We start from the raw sequence: 24,600 nt of genomic DNA on the forward strand, positions 1-24,600 counted from the left end.
ATCCAAAACTAATCAAAAAAGCTCGACAAGTCAAAGATAATAACTCCTGTACAGCAAAAGCCAATATCTAGAGAGAATACATCACCAAAAAGCGCGAAACCAACTCCAGAAACAACAGCGCATCCAAGTAGGTCCCGCCGGTGGCACGACAGAGGAAAAATTGATTCTTGTTGACAAGAAGTACCTGAGTACCTACTCGACAGATGGCGCTGTTGTTGTACACCCCCACCTGTATAGCGATCGCTGGCGTATCCCAACCTTAGGTTTTTTCTGTCGGGCAACAGAGTTGCAGCTACATGATCATCGGGTAAGATTAATATTGAAAATTACCTCTTTAAACAAAATTTTATGCACCTTTGGCAACACTGCTTTGATGTAAACAGCATTTGAAACACCAAACACTCAGACTAAACGTGTAGTTGTAATGGAAACTACGACAACTTTAGTGGTTTCTTATATGAATATGTAATAAAATTGAGATATTCGGCCTATAGCTAATTAATATCAACTTAAACATTTCACCCAAAATAAGAAAAGTTACCGTGCAAGACAGTAATCACTCTAGAGTCCCTGACTAGGGATTTGTGCTAAGAAGTTTTTAAAATCCTAATTATTTTTTTCTAGAACTGCCTTGTTAATTTAAGTGTGCGTCTTATGACACAGGAAATACGGTAATTTTACATAACACGTGCACTTTTAATAAACATAATGAACAGAACTACTGTATTTCATATGTATGTACAGCATGTACATACTCACAATGCTACTACACATATCAAAACATTAGCAATATATTTTTCTTTCGCTTCAGTAAATAAAGAAGTTGAAAAATCCATTTACTGAACAATTAAAGTTTACTCATTCTACAAAGTAAGTATACATATATATTAACATCAACGAATCTTGCTTGTATTACAATACTGTAGCTTAAAAACATGTGTAAAGAAAAAAAAAACAAAAAAAAAAACAGGTAAATTATTTATTGATGTATCACCAATGAATATTAATCGTATTACTGAACAATAAATTAGCTACTATTAAAAATATGTGCGAGTTGAAGAAAACGGTTTGGTTATGCATGATAGAAAACGAACCTCTTTACAGTAAGAGTAACATTAATAAAGTTCAGTACATATGGTACTGTATATTTCGTAAATATGCATTATTGTATTGTACAGTACTGTATGTATTGTATTATTTTCCATTTATTATTGCATTATGTTCTAATAACTACCAGTACTCCATTTACAAGTGTTAACAGTTAGGTTAGGTATAATGAATGATTCAAATGTTCTTAGCTGTATTTCACTTTGGTTATAGCTTTATTATAAAATTTAATGTGGTGTTTTGTAGGGCTTGGAAGGGCGATTTACGAGTAAAACTGCCCTCATTACAGTATACAAAAAAATATGATACGAAAGCCACTCCGGAAAGAATTAATTTTGTATCTAGAGGTATTACTGTATGTAAGACAAATGCAGTAGTGTATACTCATCTACATAATAGGGGAAAGTGCATAAGTTGAGACTGACCGTTATACAGTAAGTGGATTTTCATGGCTTGAGTAATAATATCCTTTTGTCTTTTCTATTTGGTGTTATCTAATTATGAATGCTTTGCTTCATTAGGTGTTATATAATAAATAAAAATACTGTTATTTGTTTCCTTTCTCTCAAGGCTGGAATACATCTGGTTCTTCTAGTTGTGTAAGGAAATAGGATATCTGAAAATGTCAGTAGGGGTGAAGTAATTACTTGCGGTTTCTTGATTTGCTGGCAAGGTCAGCCTTCAATATTAACTACCAACGAATAGACGAAGGCCACAAGAAAATTTACCACAGCCAAATGTAAACTCCACAATTGCTGGTTTAAACTTAACAGTAAAATATGAAAAATAGCAATGTTACATAATACAATTATGTAACAGAATAAACCATGAATATTTTCTCATAACTACCTTGTTAATTTGGAATACGAAAACAGGTTTTTCAAACGTCAGTTGAATAGGATCTAAAATGATCGCAGTTAAAACTATTTCATTTATTCTAATTCCGTATACAAATTTTCAATATAATTCTATCTCTTCGGTAAGATACCAGTAATCTAATCTAAGTTTGCTTATGTGCTTATAAACCTATTTCATTGTAATGTACAGTCAAGATACTTTTACTTTCGGATCAATATAGGAGTATATATATATACGGTATAGTATATATAATATATAATCATGTAATATCATATATATATATTCAATATGAGCAAACATCCCATGTTAACTGCTACATTTCTAAGGTACAGTGTAATTATATTAAGCTTAGTGAGGTATAAATTTGATAACTTTTATTTAAAAATACTGCATAAATATAATACTTGTTAAAATCTGATATTTTGATTTTATATACAGTATTCACATTACTGTATATATTTAAATATTAAGATGCCTAGACTCCAGCAAATTTCTTAAGAATACTTCCAGCTAAATGTACCTCAAAATAAATCAACTGTGTCCATTTAACATCAGGTTTAACTTGAATAACAAACAATCTAAAAAATGTTTGAAAATCTATGGAAAGAGGAATAATTATAAAGACCTATAGGAATGTTTCCGAAGCTATGTATAACTACCTGTGTTAGAATAATCATATATTTATGCAAACCTTGCCATCATGATTCGATTACAGCTCAGATGCCATACTTGCCGCCTCCCCTAGATGCAATATTACAACTGTGATTCAAAGGTGTCCTTTTGGTGGTACAGTTCTAAGCCTGTAGAATTGAAACATGAAAAATTAAAAAAAAAGTTGGCTAAAAAGAAAATAACTGCATTAAATACAAAAGATTACTTTCATGACAACTCTTTCTCTCTGAATACACTTACCTGAAATTATAAGTCATGAAAGGAGAGACTTACTGATATCTGTAAGCCATGGAGACTTAGTTTGAGGCATAAAAAACTACTTGAGATATCAATTTTGCATTTCAGCAAACATTAATTTTGGTTGAAAATTGAAAATCGATCAAACCAATTATTTCTATAATCACCTGATGTTCATATTGCTTCTCTCTTGAAGCTGGTTAAACATAGATGTCTACCATAAAGCTGTAATATTTCCTCTTTCCTTGTTGAGTATTGAAATTATATAGTGGTATATGGCATTTGTGGACTATAAGAAAAAGCCTTTGATAGTGTGCACCGGCCAATTTTGGGGAGAGTCCTACGTTATTATGGAATTCCTCTTAAATATGTGAATTTGGTTGTCTGTTCATGAGCATAGCAGTCCTATCAAATGAATTTCTAGTGAACAGTGGAGGGGTCCAAGGGAATGTGTTGTCACCTATGTTGTTTATCCTCCTGATGGATTTTGTAATGCATAGAACAGGTAGAAATGGTGGAGAAGAATTGGACTGGATTGGTAACAGGAAATTAGCTGACCTGAGTATGCTGATGATGATGTCCTTACTAACAGAACACCACAAGATTTGTAATACTTACTTAGCAGAATGTATTAAATATCACACAAGGTTGGGCTCAAGATAAATAGAAGACAGAAGATGAGAATGGAATATGCAATGGAAGATGAAATATCATTGGAAGGAGAAAGGATTGATGAGGTGGAATCATTTAAATATTTAGGATCTATGATTTCCAATACAGGGTCTTTAGAATTGGAATTTAGTGAAAGATTGAAAAAAGCAAATCACACAATGACTAGGTTAAGTAAAATTTGGAAATCAAATCGCCTGAAATTACACATAAAAATCAAGCTATATATCAGTTTAGTGAGATTGGTGTTACTGTATGGACATGAGTCGTCGTATAACAATGAAACAATATCCAACAGATTTTGTAGGTTTGAGCACAAAGCTTTCAGAAGAATACTGGATGTTAAATGGCAGGACAGGATTAGAAATGAAACCGTAAGAGAGATTACTCAAGTGCCATATGTAGATGAGAACATGGTGAGGGGTAGATGGAGATGGTTTGGGTATGCTCTCCGTACTCCCCAAGAGACATTAGTTCATCGAACTTTCAACTGGGCTCCACAAGTCACTAGAAGATTTAGAAGACCCAAGCCTACATGGCTGAGGACTATGAAGCGTGAAATAGGAGATGATAGGTGGAGAAGTATTTATTTAAAAGCTCAAGATAGAGACGACTGACGAAATCTAACAAAGGCCCTTTGCGTCAATAGGCGTAGATGATGATGATGATAATTTAACAGTGACCCACGGGGATGGTGTGTGCAAAGCATCCATATACCACTTGCCAGAACAAAGCAGTGAGATTGTTTACGAGCAAAGTGAGCCAATGTGGAGCAAACACGATTTGAAGAACATAATTTGGTTTCAGGTGAGAGTGGGACTGAGACAGGGATGTGTGATGTCACCGTGGTTGTTTAACTTGTACGTTGATGGAGTGGTGAGAGAGGTGAATGCTTGAGTGCTTGGACGAGGATTGAAACTGGTAGACGAGAATGACCATGAATGGGAAGTAAATCAGTTGTTGTTTGCGGATGATACTGTACTGGTTGCAGATGCGGAAGAGAAAAGAGAAGCTTGGCCGATTAGTGACAGAATTTGGAAGGGGGTGTGAGAGAAGGAAGTTGAGAGTTAATGTGGGTAAGAGTAAGGTTATGAGATGTACGAGAAGGGAAGGTGGTGCAAGGTTGAATGTCATGTTGAATGGAGAGTTACTTGAGGAGGTGGATCAGTTTAAGTACTTGGGGTCTGTTGTTGCAGCAAATGGTGCAGTGGAAGCAGATGTACAGTACGTCAGAGAGTGAATGAAGGATGCAAAGTTTTGGGGGTGGTTAAGGGAGAAGTTAAAAATAGAGGGTTGGGCATGAATGTAAAGAGTTCTGTATGAGAAAGTGATTGTACCAACTGTGATGTATGGATCGGAGTTGTGGGGAATGAAAGTGACGGAGAGACAGAAATTGAATGTGTTTGAGATAAAGTGTCTAAGGAGTATGGCTGGTGTATCTCGAGTAGATAGGGTTAGGAACGAAGTGGTGAGAGTGAGAACGGGTGTAAGAAATGAGTTAACAGCTAGAGTGGATATGAAAGTGTTGAGGTGGTTTGGCCATGTTGAGAGAATGGAAAATGGCTGTCTGCTAAAGAAGGTGATGAATGCAAGAGTTGATGGGAGAAGTACAAGAGGAAGGCCAAGGTTTGGGTGGATGGATGGAGTGAAGGAAGCTCTGGGTGATGGAGGTTAGATGTGAGAGAGGCAAGAGAGCGTGCTAGAAATAGGAATGAATGGCGAGCGATTGTGACGCAGTTCCGGTAGGCCTTGCTGCTTCCTCTGGTGTCTTGGATGGGCACGGAGGAAGCAGAAGTGCGGGATTCAGCATTATGAAGCTTCATCTGTGGTGGATAATGTGGGAGGGTGGGCTGTGCCACCCAAGCAGTACCAGCCGAACTCGGTTGAGTCCCTTGTCAAGATTTTTGTTTCATTCGTTTGATGTTGGCTACCCCCAAAAATTGGGGGAAGTGCCTTGGTATATGTATGTATAATTTAATTTTTCACCACCTACATGAACCACATATTTTTCCAACTGGTAACTTGTGTTTATCATGCATTTATGACCATTATTATTGTTACAATAATAATAGTAGTATTACAAGTATCATTTGATATCGATGGTTTTTTCCTTGTAACTGCATTTCCCAAAACTTCACTACCAACCGACTGATATATGTTCTTAATATCACACCATGCTTCATTAATTGTCTGCTCTTCGTCTCAAAGTCTCAAAGACTGCAAATTAATTCTTACATTCAATTGCAAAGGTTTCTCCGTGCTCATCTTCTAGAAGTTTAGTTGTATTACACCTGGGTATTCTATCTATATTTCTGTTGATTGCTTTCAGTTTTGATTTCGGTGTGGCAATGAGGAGCTGATCACTACCAATTTCTGCACTTCTATAGCGTCTTACATTTCTGTTCCCCTTCTCTCTTTATTAATGGCTATGTGATCAATTTGATTTTTGTAATTGCCACATGGTGAAGTCCAAGTATATTTGTGGATGTCCATGTATTGGATACCTTTAATAATAAGATTGTTTGTTGAACAAAAGCTTATAAAATGTGCCCCACTTTCATTTGTAACTTCACCAAGACCCTAAACACCCATAACATTCTATATCCCTTGATTATACCTTTCAACTTTAGCATTGAAGTTGCCCATCACAATTTTCATATCTCTCTCTCTGGGATCTCTTCTATTACACTCTGCAGTTCTTCATAGTATTCATCTTTCCTTTCTTCAGGGGAATCATTTGTTGGTGCATAGCAAACTATAATACTCATATTGCACTGCTTTGATTTTAACTTTGCATGTAACACTCAACTATTTACAGCTCTCCACTCCATTAATGCTTTTTCTGCTCTTGGTCTTATCATCATTCCTACCCGTTCCCTTCCAACTCCATCTGTTCTTCCTGAGTCTAAGACTTGCCTTGGTCTAAGATTTCTTTACTAATCCCTCACGTGTTTCATTTAGGGCCAAGACATCCAAACTATATTTCATAAATTCATTCTCTACTTGCTGTAGCTTCCCAATCTGATTCATGATTCTAACATTCCAATTACTAATTTTCAATTTTTCTTTAGTATTTATAAAGCAGGTTATTCTTAGCACTCCGTCACGCCCGGGACTGGGGCCATTCTGTCATTTTAGCTTTCCACAGACTGATTTAATCCATAGAGGATTCATTGGATAAAGTCATCGAAGGATATAGTTCCTTGTGGTGCGCAGTGACAATCTAACTAAGGCAAGTTACCCCTGCTGGTCCATACAAATTCCAATAAGATCATCCACCAGGCATCAGGAGCAAAAGTCGAGAAGACATCTTATCTATTACCTTAAACCCAATCCGTCACCCTGCTGCCAGTGACTTCATCAAGATTTAGGGGGTATTTCCTCCACACCCAAAGTTCTCGTTACTCCACCAAGTTGCTCACCTACTTATATAACCGTTGGCAAACATGGATTGCTAAGATATACCGCCAAGCATGGTAATGCTAGGATATACCACCAAATTATCATAATTATTTGTACTTTATATCACATCCCTCAGATGGTTTTTGCTCCAATGTGGCTTGCTTTGCTTGCAAATAAACATAATCTTGCTGCTCCTCTGATCTGGCAAGCAATACAAGGATGAGCTGAGCACACCAATCATATGGGTCATTATTTCAGGGATATTTATTTTACATGAGCAACAGCAGCTGTATACTGAATGAACTGCATTTTAGACTAATTATTGAAATTGATGAATTTACACTAAATTTTGAAATATACTGGTCTTCTCAGGGTGACGTCTCCTGACTGCAACTGTAGCGGAGGTGGAAAAAATGGCTCTTATGAAACCGCATCTGGGAACTTATGCAGAAATATTTGGAAGCGTTTTACTATTCAAAAAGGCCAAGTAATAATTATGTTATACAAAAAAAACAGGACAGTTCATTCCATAATCTGATCATAGCTGGAATAACACTTCTAGAATACTGTTTAGTATTGAGCCTTATAATGGAAAAGGCATGACTTACAATTAACTGCATATCTAGAATTATGTAGAGGATGGTACAGTCTAGCAAGATCTGAATGTAAAGGAGGGTCAGAATTATGAAAGATCTTATGCAACGTGCATAAAGAACTAATTGAACAAAGATGCCAGATCTGGAATAAAAAAATTAATAGACCACAAGTTCTTGTCCGGCAAATTAAGATGATAATCAGCAGCTGAAGACCAGACAGAAGAAAAATTCTCAAAACAAGGTACTGTAGAATGAAAGAATTAAAACACTTCTCCAGAATAGATTGATCACCAAAAATCTTAAAAGCTTTCTCAATAAGACAATTTTTTGCGCAATTGAAGAAGACACAGACCTAATGTGTTTCTAAAAATTAAATTTGCAATAAAGAAATCATATAATGATAAAGAAACATTATCAATGATGAGATCTGGAAGTTAAGGAGCCACTGTCTTTAACCTACTTACAATCATGATATGAGGTTTGTTAGAGTCTTTCCATCCACCATTATTGGTCTTACAATGCATGCAAGTATGCAATGACAGCCTCAAATGGTGCCATCTTCTCAATCCTGTCGAGTGATAATTTACTGGAAGAGGGAGGAGCACGTGTCCAAAGTCCTGATAGGAAGGGAGATGAAGGTCATCAAAGCTCCTCCATTACTTGGGAACAGACAGTGTATGGGGCTGTACACTCCTGTCCCAGCAGGAGACACCCAGAAGGCAGGGGTTATCAAGAAACCAAGGTCACAGCCCAGGGGGACTGTGAAAAGGGGTTGGAAACCACTCAGATGCTGCTCATCTTCTTGAGAGAGAGAGGTAGTTTCCCATGGATCCCTATCATTACAAATACAGCTGGCCTTTCTCAACCTCTTCCTTATCATCTTCACCTTCTTAAAAGAAGAGTCGGAATCAGAGTCGGACGATGAGGAAGAACACCACACACACTTCTTCCTCTTCTTGACTCTCACTCCAGGTTCTGCGAGTAGTGGTCAAGATCTGAGCAGCCAGCAATGATAACGCTCCTCCGGGGGGAAAACCACATAGGTTGCTGCAACAGGAGCCACAACACTGGTACACAATGTTACAGGGGAGAGGGAAAGCACACTCATAAGACTAAGCAACCCCACTCCGGAGGCAGCAGGTAATATCGGCCCCAAAATCCCCCCCACCACAAGGGACGGGGTGGGATACCCTGCAGCTAGGTCAGGGATCGGAGCAACAGAGGACACAGTGTCAACATGCAATTTGTCCTTGGCGGCCTTCTTATGCCAAATTACGGGGCCAACAACTTCTGGTGACCTCGTCATTTCTGTAAGCACAGTAACCACTTTACAGGCCTTCACAGTCCTTTTAGGCTGGGGGGGGGGGGGGAGAGGCAGCAGAGTCCCTTAGGACACTTGCACAAGGGTAACTGGGAGAGAAGTAGCCTTAGCTACAAGCTCCTTCAACAAAGTTAGCCTACCTGAAAGACCTAAGGAAACCCAAGAGGTCCTTAGCTCAAATCATCGTCAGGAGTCTGGAGTCTGCATTTTCATGGGCGAAGAGCATCCAGCTTCCAAAGGGGTGTGGCGAACACTGAAGGTCTCCCCCACACAGCATAACATGAAAAGCCCACCTAAGCAAATCTGAGGGCTCCTTACTCCTGACGCTTACTCCTTGGGGACCAAGGAAGTAGTTGTAGCCCCCTATGGAGACCAAAGAGGATAAAGACTTACATCAGTGTCTTCTTAGAAGTTGCTAAGACTAACCTTGGTGAAAGCCTTGCTCACTTTCCTCTTCAGGAAGTACAGCTGCCACTGCACAGCCCACGACCTGCACTTGCCACATGGGAATGATTGCGAACAACCATACCCGTTACAGAACACAGAGAGAGTGTGTGGATCTACAGCTAGTTTACTCATAAACCAGCTTCAGCATCCACCCTTCCCAGGCAAAAACAAACATCTGGTTTCACTTCCAAAATCCAACAATCACAACAGCATTCACTTCCTGCAATACAGAAAGAAAATGAAAAAGTTTGATAAGGACCTAACATCACATGCATACTCATCAGTGGCCAAAACAAAAGTGAAGCTTTCCGGCTGGGAAAGGGGACGGGACCCCTCACCCCACCAACCTCACCAGCTGGATAACTGCTCATATTTCAAGATTTAATGACCACCTCCAAATCACTGAAACAATCTCCCTAATTAAAGGATGAATTCAAGGATGAGGGTTTGTAAACAGCGTAAGAACAAATTGGTAACCCCAGCAAACTGCTAGCTGCCACAGAAAGAAAATGAGCAGTTGTAACAACAATGAATGTGACTTTCACCATCGTTTTATAATAATGTTTCTCTTGAATCTTTGCTGAGAATTACTTTGGAAGTGTGTATTATAATCTGTTGATATAACCTATTGGAATTTGTGTATATGGATTACACCGGATTTATACATTCACGTTGCATCATCATCTTTTTTCAGGCGATCCAAAACATCTCCTTTCTAATAAACAGGCTCCTGATCTATCAAAGAACACCCTTTAATTACAATGCAACTTTCCTGACCAATTTCGTTTATTGAGAAAAAACAAAGAATTTCAGGGAGCTTTAGGATTTGAAGACTCAAGGACCACCTCAACTAGAGTAACCATATTCATCATACTAGGAGAGACAAAAAAATATAATTGTTCTATTAAGACAGCACACAGAGTAAGAATTCAGCATGTTTATGTACTTAGGGCATATTACCAAATTTAACATACAGAATTCCATCAATCCACTTCTTAATATAAAAGAATTAAACTAAATCACAAATTTTAAGTAATTTGTATTTTTCCTAACAGTACTTACCTCGAACTACTTTCTTGGGAGTATCTGGGATCTCTTCCCTATTCGACCAAGAATTTTGCGCAGTCCCCTCATCTGTTTTCCCTTGTCGGGTCCCTCCGTGGCGGAGGGATATATGCCCTGAGGCAACCCGGAGTCAGCGCGTGGGTGCGATATTGGGTTGTGTCGTCAGTAAGCATCTTGTCGCGGCGTAGATCACTTCTCGCCGCTCTCTCTCACATTCCGTCCGACCCAAAATTGTGTTCCACATGTTCCCTTTGTGTTTTCCCGTTCCTATCCCTTACTTGTGTTGCTTGTGGTTATCCTCATGGAATCCAACGCCGTAGTCCCAGTGCCAAGGCCGGTAAGTCATGCGGGGCATGGCTCTCTAAGGTTAACGCCGATCCGCACACGTTGTGTACCATGTGTCGAGGTTGTGTGTTCGCCCAATTCCACGTGTCCGGAGTGTAAATCCTGGCCAGAACTTCAATGGACGTTGCATGGCACCAAGAAGAAGAAGGCATCGATGCGGTCACCGAAGAAGCCTGGTCTCGGTTCTCCGATAACGTCTCCTTCAGCTCCTCCTGAGAGCGGTTCCCCTTCCCCGTCCCCTACCCAGAGTAGGGGACGAGGCAAGTCCATTGCGGGGAAACAGCCCATTGCTGTTCCCCATGAGTCTGATATTGATAAATCCAAATGCATTGTGCATATGCAGACGAGTGAGGAGTCTGCTATTGTTCTGGGAGTGCTTTCAGTAGGCGAGGTTCTGGTGCCCACAGGACCCGTCTCGAGTGAGGATCCGGTGTGGGGGAGCTCAGGGACACTAGCTCCTTCCCCACCACCTTGGCAGTGTTTTTCAGGTGCAGCGACTTCAGGGGCAACCAGGACAGGAAAAGACGAGCCACGTGCTCTTCTGACCCGGATTCCATTGTGTGGACGGCGCCAAGGACGCCCTTCAGGTCACCCATGCAGCAAGACGAGGAATTTTCTGGCTGGTTTGCCTCACGTGGGTCACTGCTCATGCCTCCGGCGCCTTCTGTTTCGCTACCTCCTGATGTTATGCAACCCGTCACCCCGGTAGCACAATTGCAAGCCCCCATGTTGGTGGCAGAGGATTCAGGGTCCTCGGATAGCTCCTCCTCTTCTTTGTCTTCCTCGGACGAGCCTCCAAGCTCTCACAATATTTGCCTATCGGCTGCGGGGAAAAGCAATAGCCCTCATGTGCGACAACGCCACTGTGGTGGCTTACATAAAGCAAGGAGGATTGAGATCAAGGGAGCTGTGCGATCTCAGGGCTAGAGTCCTGGAATGGGCCGAGAGGAATCACATCATTCTCACAGCCAGGTTCATTCCGGGGATGAGAAACGTCCTAGCAGACGGCCTCAGCAGAGCAGGGCAAGTAGTGGGGTCGGAGTGGTCCCTACACCCATAAGAGGCCTAGAAGGTCCAACAGTTGTGGGGCTCACCGGTGATAGACCTGTTAGCCACAAGGTTCAACACGCAGCTCCCCGTGTTCTGTTCTCCTGTGCCTGACCCGGCAGCAGTGTTCGAGGACGCCTTCCAGCACCAATGGGACGGACTCGACGAGTATGCCTTTCCCCCCTTCGGGATTCTCAGGCAGGTGCTCAACAGGCTCAGGCAATCAAAGGCAACAGTGATGACTTTGGTAGAGCCTTGGTGGCCGGAGAGGGAGTGGTTCGGGGATCTACAGGACCTGGCTACCCTTCCTCCGCGGCCCCTACCAGAACGGGAAGACCTTCTGCACCAGCTTCACTTTCAAAGGTTTCACGAAAACCCTCAGTGCCTCCAGTTACACGAGTGGAGGTTATCAAGTGCCTGTTGAGAAAAGAAGGATATTCGGGACGGCTTCGAGGATGTCAGGGTATCTGCGGAAGTCCTCGATCGCGGTGTACCAGGCCAAGTGGACCACGTTTGTGAAGTGGTGTAACATGCAGAACCTGAAGCCTCTGGATGCATCAGTCCACAAGATTGCAGACTTCCTAGTCCCCCTAAGGGACGACCTGGGGATCTCCACTCCAGCCATCAAGGGGGTCCAAGCAGCCCTGGGGAAGGTCTTTCAGCTCAGAGACATTGACCTGGGGGCCTCTCGCCAGATTACCACGTTCATCAGAAGTTTCAAGCAGTCTTGTTCTCCCTGAGCCGCTTGTGTCTCGCAGTGGGATGTAGGCAAGGTTCTCAAAGTTTAGACAAGACCTCCCTTCGAGCCCCTCAAGGATATTCTAGATAAAGACCTCACCCTCAAGACAGTGTTCTTGCTGGCTCTGGCCTCAGCCAATCGCGTGAGTGAGCTCCATAGCTTGTCATTCGAGGTCTCGCACTCGAAAAGGTAGAAGGACCTGTCCTTTAAGTTTCTGCTGAGTTTGTGGCCAAAACGCAGAACACATCCATTGCAGACTCGAGGTTCGAGGGGTTCTCGGTCCCGGCCCAGTCAGAACGGTGAGGAAATACCTCAGCAGGACAGCCAGACTCCGGCAGGGCATCAAAAGTCTGTTTGTCTCCTCAGGCCCGGCAAGTCATCAAGAGAGCTTACGCCAGTGAGGGGTCTGCAGTCCCTGGTACCCCGCGACCCCATGATATTAGGGGTCTTAGCACTTCTTTGGCCTTTGACAGCAACATGGAAGTGGGCCAAATCATGCGAGCAGGCACATGGTCCAGGCAGTCCACCTTTATGGCCCACTACCTGAAAGACTGCACAAGGAAGTCCCTGGACTCCTTCTCCATTGGACCAGTGACTTCTGCCCTTCAACAAGTTTAGGGCTACGGCCCCGGGTAGCCCGAGTAATTGCGAGCGACACAGGTTCCCCCTTACTTCCCTTTCATTGCTACCCTATCCCATCCCTTCCCTCCTCCCATGTGAGAGATGGATGTTTTGGAAGCCCATGCTCGGATTCTTTAAAAAGGTGAGTTTATACAAACAGGTAGACTTTTGCGTGCTTCCCGACTCTCCTACCTCGGTCTTTATGTCGTCTGGACCTAGCTGCTTATCTAGGTCCCTTGCCCTTGGATGGTAGTGGTGGGTCTTCCGGCCTGTAAGTCCAACCCCGCCTCTTAAAGTGTAAGTCTCCTAAGAAAGTAGTTCGAGGTAAGTACACCATATTGGAAGAAAATCACAAATTTTAAGTAATTCATATTTTTCCTAACAATACTTACCTCGAACTACTTTCGGGTTATCACCCACTCATCCTGCCACGGGTGCCTTACAGGTGTTCAAGATAGAGGCTCATATGCTTACTGACGACAACGACTCAGTAGCGCACCCACGCGCTGACCCCGGGTCGCCCCAAGGCACGTATCCCTCCGCCATGGAGGGCCCCGACAAGGGAAAACGGAGATAGGGGGGACTACGCAAAATTCTTGGTCGGATAGGGGGGACTACGCAAAATTCTTGGTCGGATAGGGAGGAGATCCCAGATACTCCAAACTGGATATTTTGCAGCTATATGTTACATTCAACAAAAAATAAAAGAAATGTTAGCACTGTGAAGACAAGGAAAAGAAACAGCATACAAACTAAAACTTAGAAGAATTATCCTCTCACTACATAAATAACAAATCCAAACAGCTCCTAAATATTGGACTAGAAACTTAACACTGCTACTAATGTACAGTAGGGTCCCGAATTATGCGAGAATTTGGTCGATTAATGACCTCGTGTAAATGGAAAATCGCGAATTTCGAAACACACAACTAACAGAAATAATTCCATTGCGGCCATGGCAACCAGCAATTTGCCTATTCAAATGTGTTTACTACCCAATTCCAATACTTTCTTTGTACTATACTGTATTTCTTTATAATATCAAATTGTTCTTGTAAATAAATAAAACATTTAATATACTTTAAAGTTCTAATAACTTGAAAAATGGTTAAAATTACAACCAGGATAGGTGTAAACACCATATATTTCCCGTTATAACACAACCCAAAATACAGACAAATTTTAATGTTTGTCATATCTATTGTATAATACAACTGGTGAATAACAAAACCATCACTCTATAGACTAGCTTGTTGTATGATTGAAAATCCAGAATTATCAAAATAAAGGCGATTTTATATCATGCGTTTCCTAAACACGCTAAAAAGCACAATAGAAAACGACAACCAATGTTTTGTTTACGTTTATCTCTGATCACAACGAAGAAACAGACGCATTTATACATCTGTTGATCACAACGAAGAAACAGACGCATTTATACATCTGTGTTTTTGAATTGACAGCAAGTATAGATTATATGTTGAATTTGTTATTACCAATGTTCTAATTATTTTTTATTAGAACTTTCAAATAAATGAAATGAATGCCATTTATGAAATGTTTTTCTTTATGATGCCGCCTGAAACGGAAACCTTCCATTTGTTTACGCTCCATCTTCGATCATAATAAACAAACGAATGCATTAAACACACATGATCTAAGTCATAACTAATGATATTACAAACATTTAGTAAACATTATGTTATTACAAATATTTTACTTACCGTATCCATATAAATTCCTAAATTCGTAGCAAAGCTGGAAAATTTTTTTTCCTTATGCATTTAATCCACAATAGCAAACTGCCGCTAATGACAGAGTGATAACTTACGATAATTCTAAACTGTTACGAAAGATAATTGTCCTTTCCATATCCAAAATACTTTTCCTAACTTCAGTTATAAGTCAACTTGTACCCACCTCAATTATGGATCCATATGCAAAAAAGGTAAAAGAAGAAAGTACTAGGCCTATTTTTAAAGTCACCGAACAATTAGGTTACCGCTATAACGTTCGATGAGAGAGAGAGAGAGAGAGAGAGAGAGAGAGAGAGAGAGAGAGAGAGAGAGAGAGAGAGGGGGATGGTTTTAAAGTACTAAACAATAAATATGATAGGTTATAACACATTGGTGTTTATGTAATATTAACTGTATAGATGGTTTGAATAAGTTAAGAAATGGTGTAAACAATTCTTTGTTATTGTATTCGCGCGGAAGCTAGACATCAGCTGATGTGATCACAGCCAAAAGTAAAACAAAAATAAGTTAGCAATACTCGATTTTTAAAACACACCCGAAATTTAACAACATAAGTACATGTTTTATTATAGCACAATTGACATTTAAAGAGTAAAAATTTTCTGGAATAGAATGGTGTTTCCTAAAAAATAGTGGTTTGCGGACGAAATCGGTTACCGTACTTTAAGCTAAGATTGAAATGGATGTATACATGGTATAATTTTTTCGTTTTGTATTTAATTGACACTTCAAGAAAACCGATTTTGGTTTCTTCATCTATTTGTAAGTATTGTATAACGAGAGAGAGAGAGAGAGAGAGAGAGAGAGAGAGAGAGAGAGAGAGAGAGAGAGAGAGAGAGAGATTATGACGCAGAAGGTTACAGACCTAGAACAGGGGAGGATGAAGGTGGGGGGAGTGATGAGATAGGCTGGGTGGACTCGCAGGGGAGACGGTAGGAGACGGGGGAAGGGGGGATTTGGTTGCCAGTGGCTAAAAATAGATTCTGAAAGACGGTAAAGGGAAAAACGAATCCCATCGAATAAACAGAATAAGGAAAGGGAATAAGATCCAGAGGAATAATAGATATAATGGAATGAAAATGACTAGATGGTGTTAGTTGTGATAAGAATAATTTAGATATTTGAAATAAGAGTGTCTGAGGAGGTATAGAAGGAATTCGTGATAAATATAGAGGAATATCAAAGGATACAGTTAGTTTGCATTAAAGGGTTTGTTACCGTTTATCGGCAGTGAATAGCCTAAACTTCGGTAACGAGTCGTCAATATTTTGTCATATTTTAAACAGTATACATTTGATTTGCAAACATTGGTTTTGTAGAGTAGACGGTAAAATAAAATCTAGAGAGAGAGAGAGAGAGAGAGAGAGAGAGAGAGAGAGAGAGAGAGAGAGAGAGAGAGAGAGAGGATTTCTGCCATCAAATCTCTCTCTCTCTCTCTCTCTCTCTCTCTCTCTCTCTCTCTCTGGTTTTGTAGAGTAGACGGTAAAATAAAATCGAGAGAGAGAGAGAGAGAGAGAGAGAGAGAGAGAGAGAGAGAGAGAGAGAGAGATTTGATGGCAGAAATCTCTCTCTCTCTCTCTCTCTCTCTCTCTCTCTCTCTCTCTCTCTCTCTCTCTCTCTCTCTCTCTCTCTCTCTCGATTTTATTTTACCTTCTACTCTACAAAACCAGAGAGAGAGAGAGAGAGAGAGAGAGAGAGAGAGATTTGATGGCAGAAATCCCTCTCTCTCTCTCTCTCTCTCTCTCTCTCTCTCTCTCTCTCTCTCTCTCTCTCTCTCTCTCGATTTTATTTTACCGTCTACTCTACAAAACAAATGTTTGCAAATCAAATGTATACTGTTTAAAATATGACAAAATATTGACGACTCGTTACCGAAGTTTAGGCTATTCACTGCCGATAAACGAACCCAGTCTACTCGAGAAAACCTTGAACGCCCAGAGGGAAAATAAGGCTTTTAAATATACTGTACTAAACAAAAATAATGCTTTAATATACCATCATTAACACTACCATTACAATTATCGTAAGGTTGGAGAAAGATAAAGATTGCCGAGAACGTAACCACATTTCTGTTTACATTTTGTCAGCTGGACTCGCACAGTTAACAGTTGATTTCATTGTTGATGTGGAATTTTATCCTTAAATAGGCTATTCATTATGAAATTATGTTAATGAAATGTAATGTTGATATTGTTTTGTAACATTTATTATAAATCACCGTATTTAGGGCTACCAATATACTTAAAAAGACAATAGATTTGATACATTTTGTAGTGCTTGACTCGCGAACTTTGAACAGCCTCGCAGATACAGAAAATTTATTTTTGAAAAATAGCGATCGCGGAAAAGGGGAATCGTGTAATTCGAACACGCTTAATTCGGGACCCTACTGTATATATTATTACTGTATTTTTACAAGCCACCTTACAAGCTTCGTTGGAAAAGCAGAATCATTCAAACCTTATGAGATCAATAGGCAAAGCAGGCAAGTATATAGAAAGTAGAACAATACCTTCCTTTTCCCATCTATAAAGCTTTTGACAACTAAAATATGTTATTTTGATAATAAAATAAATTTTTGAATATACTTACCCGGTGATTATAATAGCTGCAACTCTGTTGCTCGACAGAAAAACTCTACGGAAAAATTCGCCAGCGATCGCTACACAGGTAGGGGGTGTACTCAACAGCGCCATCTGTCGTTCAGATACCCAGTACTCATTGTAAACAAAGAACTCAATTTTCTCCTCGGTCCACTGTGTCTCTATTGGGGAGGAAGGGAGGGTCCTTTAATTTATAATCACCAGGTAAGTATATTCAAAAATTTATTTTATTATCAAAATAACATTTTTCAATATTTAACTTAGCCGGTGATTATAATAGCTGATTCACACCCAGGGGGGTGGGTAGAGACCAGCAAAATATGTTTACATCATATGAGCTAAGAATTTTTATTTCATTTTAGAAGTTATCAAAATAACTAAACAAAATAAATAGGTACCTGGTAAGGAAGTCGACTTGAACAATTACTCTGCCTTTTTAAGGACGTCTTCCTTACGGAGCCTCGCGATCCTCTTAGGATGCTGAGCGACCCCTAGGAGCTGAAGTATCAAGGGTTGCAACCCATACAACAGGACCTCATCAAAACCTCTAATCTAGGCGCTTCTCAAGAAATGACTTTGACCACCCGCCAAATCAACTAGGATGCGAAAGGCTTCTTAGCCTTCCGGACAACCCAAAAACAACAATAAAAACATTTCAAGAGAAAGATTAAAAAGGTTATGGAATTAGGGAAATGTAGTGGTTGAGCCCTCACCCACTACTGCACTCGCTGCTACGAATGGTCCCAGAGTGTAGCAGTTCTCGTAAAGAGACTGGACATCCTTAAGATAAAAAGACGCGAACACTGACTTGCTTTTCCAATAGGTTGCGTCGATTATACTTCGCAGAGATCTATTTTGTTTAAAGGCCACGGAAGTCCTTACCTTCAGCAAAGCTTGGTCTTCCTCATTCATATGGGAATGAGCTTCTCGTATTAACAGTCTGATAAAATAGGATAAAGCATTCTTTGACATAGGCAAAGATGGTTTCTTAACTGAACACCATAAAGCTTCAGACGGGCCTCGTAAAGGTTTAGTTCGTTTTAAATAGAACTTAAGAGCTCTTACAGGGCATAAGACTCTTTCTAGTTCATTTCCAACCATACGATAAGCTTGGAATATTGAACGATTTTGGCCAAGGTCGAGAAGGCAGCTCGTTTTTGGCTAGAAAACCAAGTTGTAGAGAACATGTAGCCGTTTCAGATGAGAATCCGATGTTCTTGCTGAAGGCATGAATCTCACTGACTCTTTTAGCTGTGGCTAAGCATACCAGGAAAAGAGTCTTTAAGGTGAGATCTTTCAGGGAGGCTGATTGTAGCGGCTCGAACCTGTCTGACATAAGGAATCTTAGTACCACGTCTAAATTCCAACCAGGTGTAACCAAACGACGCTCCTTCGTGGTCTCAAAAGACTTAAGGAGGTCCTGTAGATCTTTATTGTTGGAAAGATCTAAGCCTCTGTGACGGAAGACTGATGCCAACATGCTTCTGTAACCCTTGATAGTGGGAGCTGAAAGAGATCATTCTTTCCTCAGATATAAGAGGAAGTCAGCTATTTGAGTTACAGAGGTACTGGTCGAGGATACGGATACTGACTTGCACCAGTTTCGGAAGATTTCCCACTTCGATTGGTAGACTCTAAGGGTGGATGTTCTCCTTGCTCTAGCAATCGCTCTGGCTGCCTCCTTCGAAAAGCCTCTAGCTCTCGAGAGTCTTTCGATAGTCTGAAGGCAGTCAGACGAAGAGCGTGGAGGCCTTGGTGTACCTTCTTTACGTGTGGCTGACGTAGAAGGTCCACCCTTAGGGGAAGTGTTCTGGGAACGTCTACTAGCCATCGAAGTACCTCGGTGAACCATTCTCTCGCGGGCCAGAGGGGAGCAACTAGCGTCAACCTTGTCCCTTCGTGAGAGGCGAACTTTTGCAGTACCTTGTTGACAATCTTGAACGGAGGGAATGCATAAAGATCTAGATGTGACCAATCTAGGAGAAAGGCATCTATATGAACTGCTGCTGGGTCCGGGATTGGTGAGCAAAATATTGGGAGCCTCTTGGTCATCGAGGTTGCGAAGAGATCTATGGTCGGCTGGCCCCAGGTGGCCCAAAGTCTCTTGCATACATCCTTGTGGAGGGTCCATTCTGTTGGAATTATTTGTCCCTTCCGACTGAGACAATCTGCCATGACATTCAAGTTGCCTTGGATGAACCTCGTTACTAGTGATATGTTTAGACCTTTTGACCAGGTAAGGAGGTCCCTTGCGATCTCGTACAACGTCAGAGAGTAGGTCCCTCCTTGTTTGGAGATGTACGCCAAAGCCGTGGTGTTGTCCCAGTTCACCTCCACCACTTTGCCTTGAAGGAGAGACCTGAAGCTTTTCCAGGCCAGACGTACTGCCAGTAGCTCCTTGCAGTTGAAATGCATTGTCCTTTGACTCGAGTTCCATATTCCCGAGCATTCCCGACCGTCTAATGTCGCACCCCAGCCTACGTCCGATGCGTCCGAGAAGAGAACGTGGTTGGGAGTCTGAACAGCCAGGGGAAGACCCTCTCTTAGGTTGATATTGTCCTTTCACCAAGTCAGACAAGACTTTATCTTTTCGGAAACCGGGATCGAGACCGCTTCTAGCGTCTTGTCCTTTTTCCAGTGAAAAGCTAGATGGTATTGAAGAGGACGGAGGTGTAGTCTTCCTAGTGACACAAATTGATCCACGGATGACAGCGTCCCTACCAGACTCATCCACAGCCTGACTGAGCAGCGTTCCTTCTTCAGCATCTTCTGGATGGATAGCAGGGCTGGGGGCTGATCGTCTTGTTGTTCAGCAACGTCCTCATCAGAGGGTTCCTCATCCGAAACTGATGAGGAAACGGCAACGGAGTGGGCAACGTCTGGCTCGCTGAATCCGGTCGCACTGGTGGATGCGTGACGGAGCCGGACGCAATATCATGGAACTGCTGCACAGTCTGTGAACTGTCAACAACCATGGGTGCGCGAGGAAGCACAGCGTCAACCCGAGACTGTCTAGACCGTCTGGGTTGTGCAGTCAACACCCTACCTGGTTGCTGAGGTTGACACACTGCGTCAAAACAAGTCACCTCAGCTGGTTGTTGAACGTCCTGAACATCAACAACCACCTCCGAGCGTCGCTTAACGTCAACGTGCGGCTGGCAACCCACACTGGGTCGCATCGGTGGAGGAACCACCTCAACAGGCAGACGCGAGTAGGTTACCTCAGCGTCAACAGGGCGCACAACCGACCGGTTGGAAGGTTGTTGGCCAGAAGGTTCTTCTCCGCATTTAAGTCCTCTATCAAGGACGCAAGATTGGACTGCATGTCTTGCAGCAAAGCCCATTTAGGGTCTACGGGAGCAGGTGTGGCAACAGACGGGGTTAGCGACTGAGGCGGAACCGTTTACCATCCCTGAAAGCCTTGTTATGCGTGACATAATAGTACAGCAAAAATTCAAAGGCTCGACAACAGCTGTGAAGTTGACCTGTAAACAACTTGGAGCGTCTCCTGGCTAGGCGCCAGGGAGAGTCTACCAGAATTGAGAAGTCTATCTGGGCAGAGGCATGAACTCCCAAGCCGAGAACTTCTCTCGTGTCATATCAGACTCTCGCTCTATAAACCAGTTTAAAAGAAGGGAAAGCAAAGGCTGTATCCCCCAAACTCCTCCTGGTGAAAAACCAGTCGCCTAGCCAACGTAACGCTCTCTAGGAGAGCGAGAGAGCACTAGCTTAAAAACAACGGCTTCGAAGTAGCTAGGCCTAGTGTAAGCTCTGACGTTTAGGCGAACGAGGAGCAGCAGTTACAAAAAGATCCGGACGAAGATCCTTAAAAAAATCATCATGATTTAATTAAAGTCCATAGGAGGCTAAGCAGCTTTGGGCTCCTCTCCATCTGACAGAGTCCTCAAGGGAATATCAGTAGGAGGGAGAACAGCAACTTCCTCATCTACAGGAACCTTGTCCGATAAAAGCTGAGTCTCTCACTGGTGCATTAGTAGCGGACCAGAACGCAACGTCATGTAACTGCTTGACAGTCTGTGAACTGTCAACAACTGAACTGTCAACCACAACAGGTGCGTGAGGACGCACAGCGTCCACTCGAGACTGCTTTGACTGCCTAGACTGAGCAGTCAAAACAACTCTAGAATGAGGAGGTTGACGCACAGCGTCAAAACAAGTCAACTCCGATTGTTAGTGAACGTCTTGAACGTCAACAGGAGCATCAGCCAGTAGCCTAACGTCCAAATGCGGCTGAAAAACCACACGAGACCGCATCGAGTGTGGTTCTAAACAACCTGACTGACGTGACTAAGCTACGCCAACGTCAACAGTAAGCACAAAGGAACGTTAGGTTGGCTGAAAGCCAGGATATCGATGAGATAAACGGCTAGACTCAACGGACTAATCGGCAGAATAGTCTTCCATAAGGGAGGCAAGCATATACTGCATGTTTTGCCATACAACCCCTTAAGGATCAACGGAAATGGTTGTGGTAATAGACGAGGGTAACGTCTGTGACCGCAACACTTTGCCTACAAAAAAAAGACTCTCGGAGTCTGTGTTCGCTTTTGTTAGGCGGCGAGCAGTTATCCGATGACTGCATAGGGTCAGAGCTGTCCTAATGGCTGTAACCAGGACGCTGGACCTGTCCTGAAAGGACTGACTTTCGCTTAAGGGCTTCGAAACCTTGTGAAAGGTTTCTTATGCGAAAAGCCTACGGATGGCGAGGAGAAACAACGTCTCTCTCGTCTTATGGTAGGGGAGATCTTGGTAAGATACACCCGATACCATAGAGGGAAAACGTCTGTTCGTTGGTCAAGTCGTTTGACATTACTTCTCCCCTGGGCTTGGGAGCATGTAAGAGGTCCCGGACTAGGTGAACGACAGGCACGAACAGACGAACCCTCGGACGCAACACTGTAACACTTTGCGCCTCGGACGCAACACTGTAACACTTTGCGCATATCACTTTATCACTTCGATTTTCTGTTTTGCACTTATTTCTACCTGAAACACGCAATTCTACCCTTCATTAAAAGGTAGTAATTGCGAAATTAGTCGTATAATGCAAGCTCATAATACCAGCAAAAAAAACAGAAAACATATTTTAAGATAAAAAGAAAAATCAGTGGCTGGGAAAGAGACTAAACACTAGTTCATATAACTACGTTTTCAATCTCTAACCGCACATAGCCTGGAGACGAGAATAAAAACCTAAAAACGTTTTATCCTTCCTCCCAGTACAGCGACTAGGGACGTGAGTAACACGAGAACAACGTTACCCGCTTGAACGGAACGTTTTCTCTCCTCTCTCTCCCTCCGTCTCTATCTCTCTTGATTTCGCACCTAAGAGAAGAGCCCAATTATATATCGTCAAAAAAACATGTTATTTGACTAAAGGAAAAAACTGAAAGGTTTTTCAAATAAAAAGTTCCTTTAAATTAGAATTTAAAACATTTAAGCTAAGAAAGAATGAACAAAACGTCAGAATCGATTTACTCTTACTGCAAAGTGAAACCGTGATACACTCTCTCTCTATCGTAACGATAGAGCGCATGTTGAACGTCCTGAACGTCAACAACTGCGTAGCATAAAAAACTAAACGTTAGTTCATATTTGAAAACAGTACGAAGACTATCAAAGAAATTCTTTCATAAAGTATTACATTTAAAAAGTTTTAAATCCTTAGCTCTTTAAAAGCTAAAGACGATATAAAGGGCTCAACGTTGATTAACTTCGGTTTCCAAGTTAGGACCGCCTACTCTCAGGAAAGGTCTATATAAACAAAGCATTAAAATTTATTTTTATATGTTTATAAAAAATGGAAAGTTAATCGAAGAGGCCTAATAAAGGCGGAGAGATATAAAATATAGAGGAAAATCTATAACGTGATAAGATAATTACTAAAAGCCTAAACACACTTCTGTCTAAGGGAAGGGTCGGCCATTTAAAAGTGAAAGAAAGTCCATACTCTCTTTGTCACCATAATTAAATCTATCCAAAACGAGTTCAAGTTTTAAGATGAAGATAAAACACCTGCATAGCGAAAGCTCAAAACTAGAATAGTGTACTTCACCAAATAGTTGTGAAAACAAATCCAGTTAGCAGCAGCGAATTAGTAGGTCTTGCCGGTAGCCCGACAGAGAGAAAATTGAGTTCTTTGTTTACAATGAGTACTGGGTATCTGAACGACAGATGGCGCTGTTGAGTACACCCCCTACCTGTGTAGCGATCGCTGGCGAATTTTTCCGTAGAGTTTTTCTGTCGAGCAACAGAGTTGCAGCTATTATAATCACCGGCTAAGTTAAATATTGAAAAATGAAAAATCATGTGAAATACTTACCATTAGCATATCACTGCTCCCTTCTTTGTCTGAACTAAAATTACCACTGTCTCCAACTGTATCACTACATTCCTTCTTTGGGAATAATATATTTTGGTTGTTTGCATCTATTTTTTTATTCCTTGTTCTTCTCTCATTTTTTGCTATGACCTTTTCAGGGATGAGTTGATCTTCAAGGTTTTCACTTGACTTTTCAATCTTATTGTCAGGTAGCATCAAGATTTTGTCTCCCACATCACCACAAATCAACTTTGGATTAGGCATAACAGTATCGGGATTAACGGACCCCAAAGTTCGAATTTCCGAGTCGTCCTCCTCGGAGTCATTGAGCATTCTTTTCTTTGATGTACTTTTGCTTCCCATTCCCCAACACAGATTTTCCCCTTGCATGTAGTCATCCACATCTTCGGAGGTATTGCCATCACTGAAAACACTTTTATCGCTGATATTTAGCCCACTTGTGGGTAACACTGAACAACCAGAACTTAAGGACTGAGTTCTCGACTTTTTTGAAGCAACAGGCACGTACTTGGAATTTATTTTAACGACAAGCTCTTTAGTTTCAATGTGTTTCTGCTTTGGCCGAGAGATTAGCAGCTCTTCTTTTCGTCTCGCTGCTCTGATGTTACGCCAGGTGGCTGATCGATTTGAACTCACTGCTGAAGCCGATAAGTACCTTTCGATAGTTGTTGGTACTCTTCGCTGGTCAAAATCTTGATCAATTCTTTGCACTATACTCTGCCTGAAAACAATTTTTTACAAATGAGTGCA

General features: G+C 41.6%; 1 protein-coding gene across 1 annotated transcript in view; it reads right to left on the reverse strand.

Moving 5' to 3' along the window:
• Positions 1 to 1,287: 1,287 nt before the first annotated feature.
• The window catches only part of LOC137620796 (uncharacterized), a 148,213-nt gene continuing 124,900 nt past the window's right edge, over positions 1,288 to 24,600 (reverse strand). The window contains exons 8-9 of the mRNA XM_068351235.1: positions 23,830 to 24,571; positions 1,288 to 2,765 (exon numbers count right to left, since the gene is read on the reverse strand). Coding sequence (XP_068207336.1) covers positions 2,760 to 2,765; positions 23,830 to 24,571 — 748 coding nt within the window. The 3' untranslated portion in view covers positions 1,288 to 2,759. The remainder of the gene's footprint in view (positions 2,766 to 23,829; positions 24,572 to 24,600) is intronic.

Source organism: Palaemon carinicauda, chromosome 27 (genome assembly GCF_036898095.1).
Source record: "Palaemon carinicauda isolate YSFRI2023 chromosome 27, ASM3689809v2, whole genome shotgun sequence".
Lineage (NCBI taxonomy): Eukaryota > Metazoa > Arthropoda > Malacostraca > Decapoda > Palaemonidae > Palaemon > Palaemon carinicauda.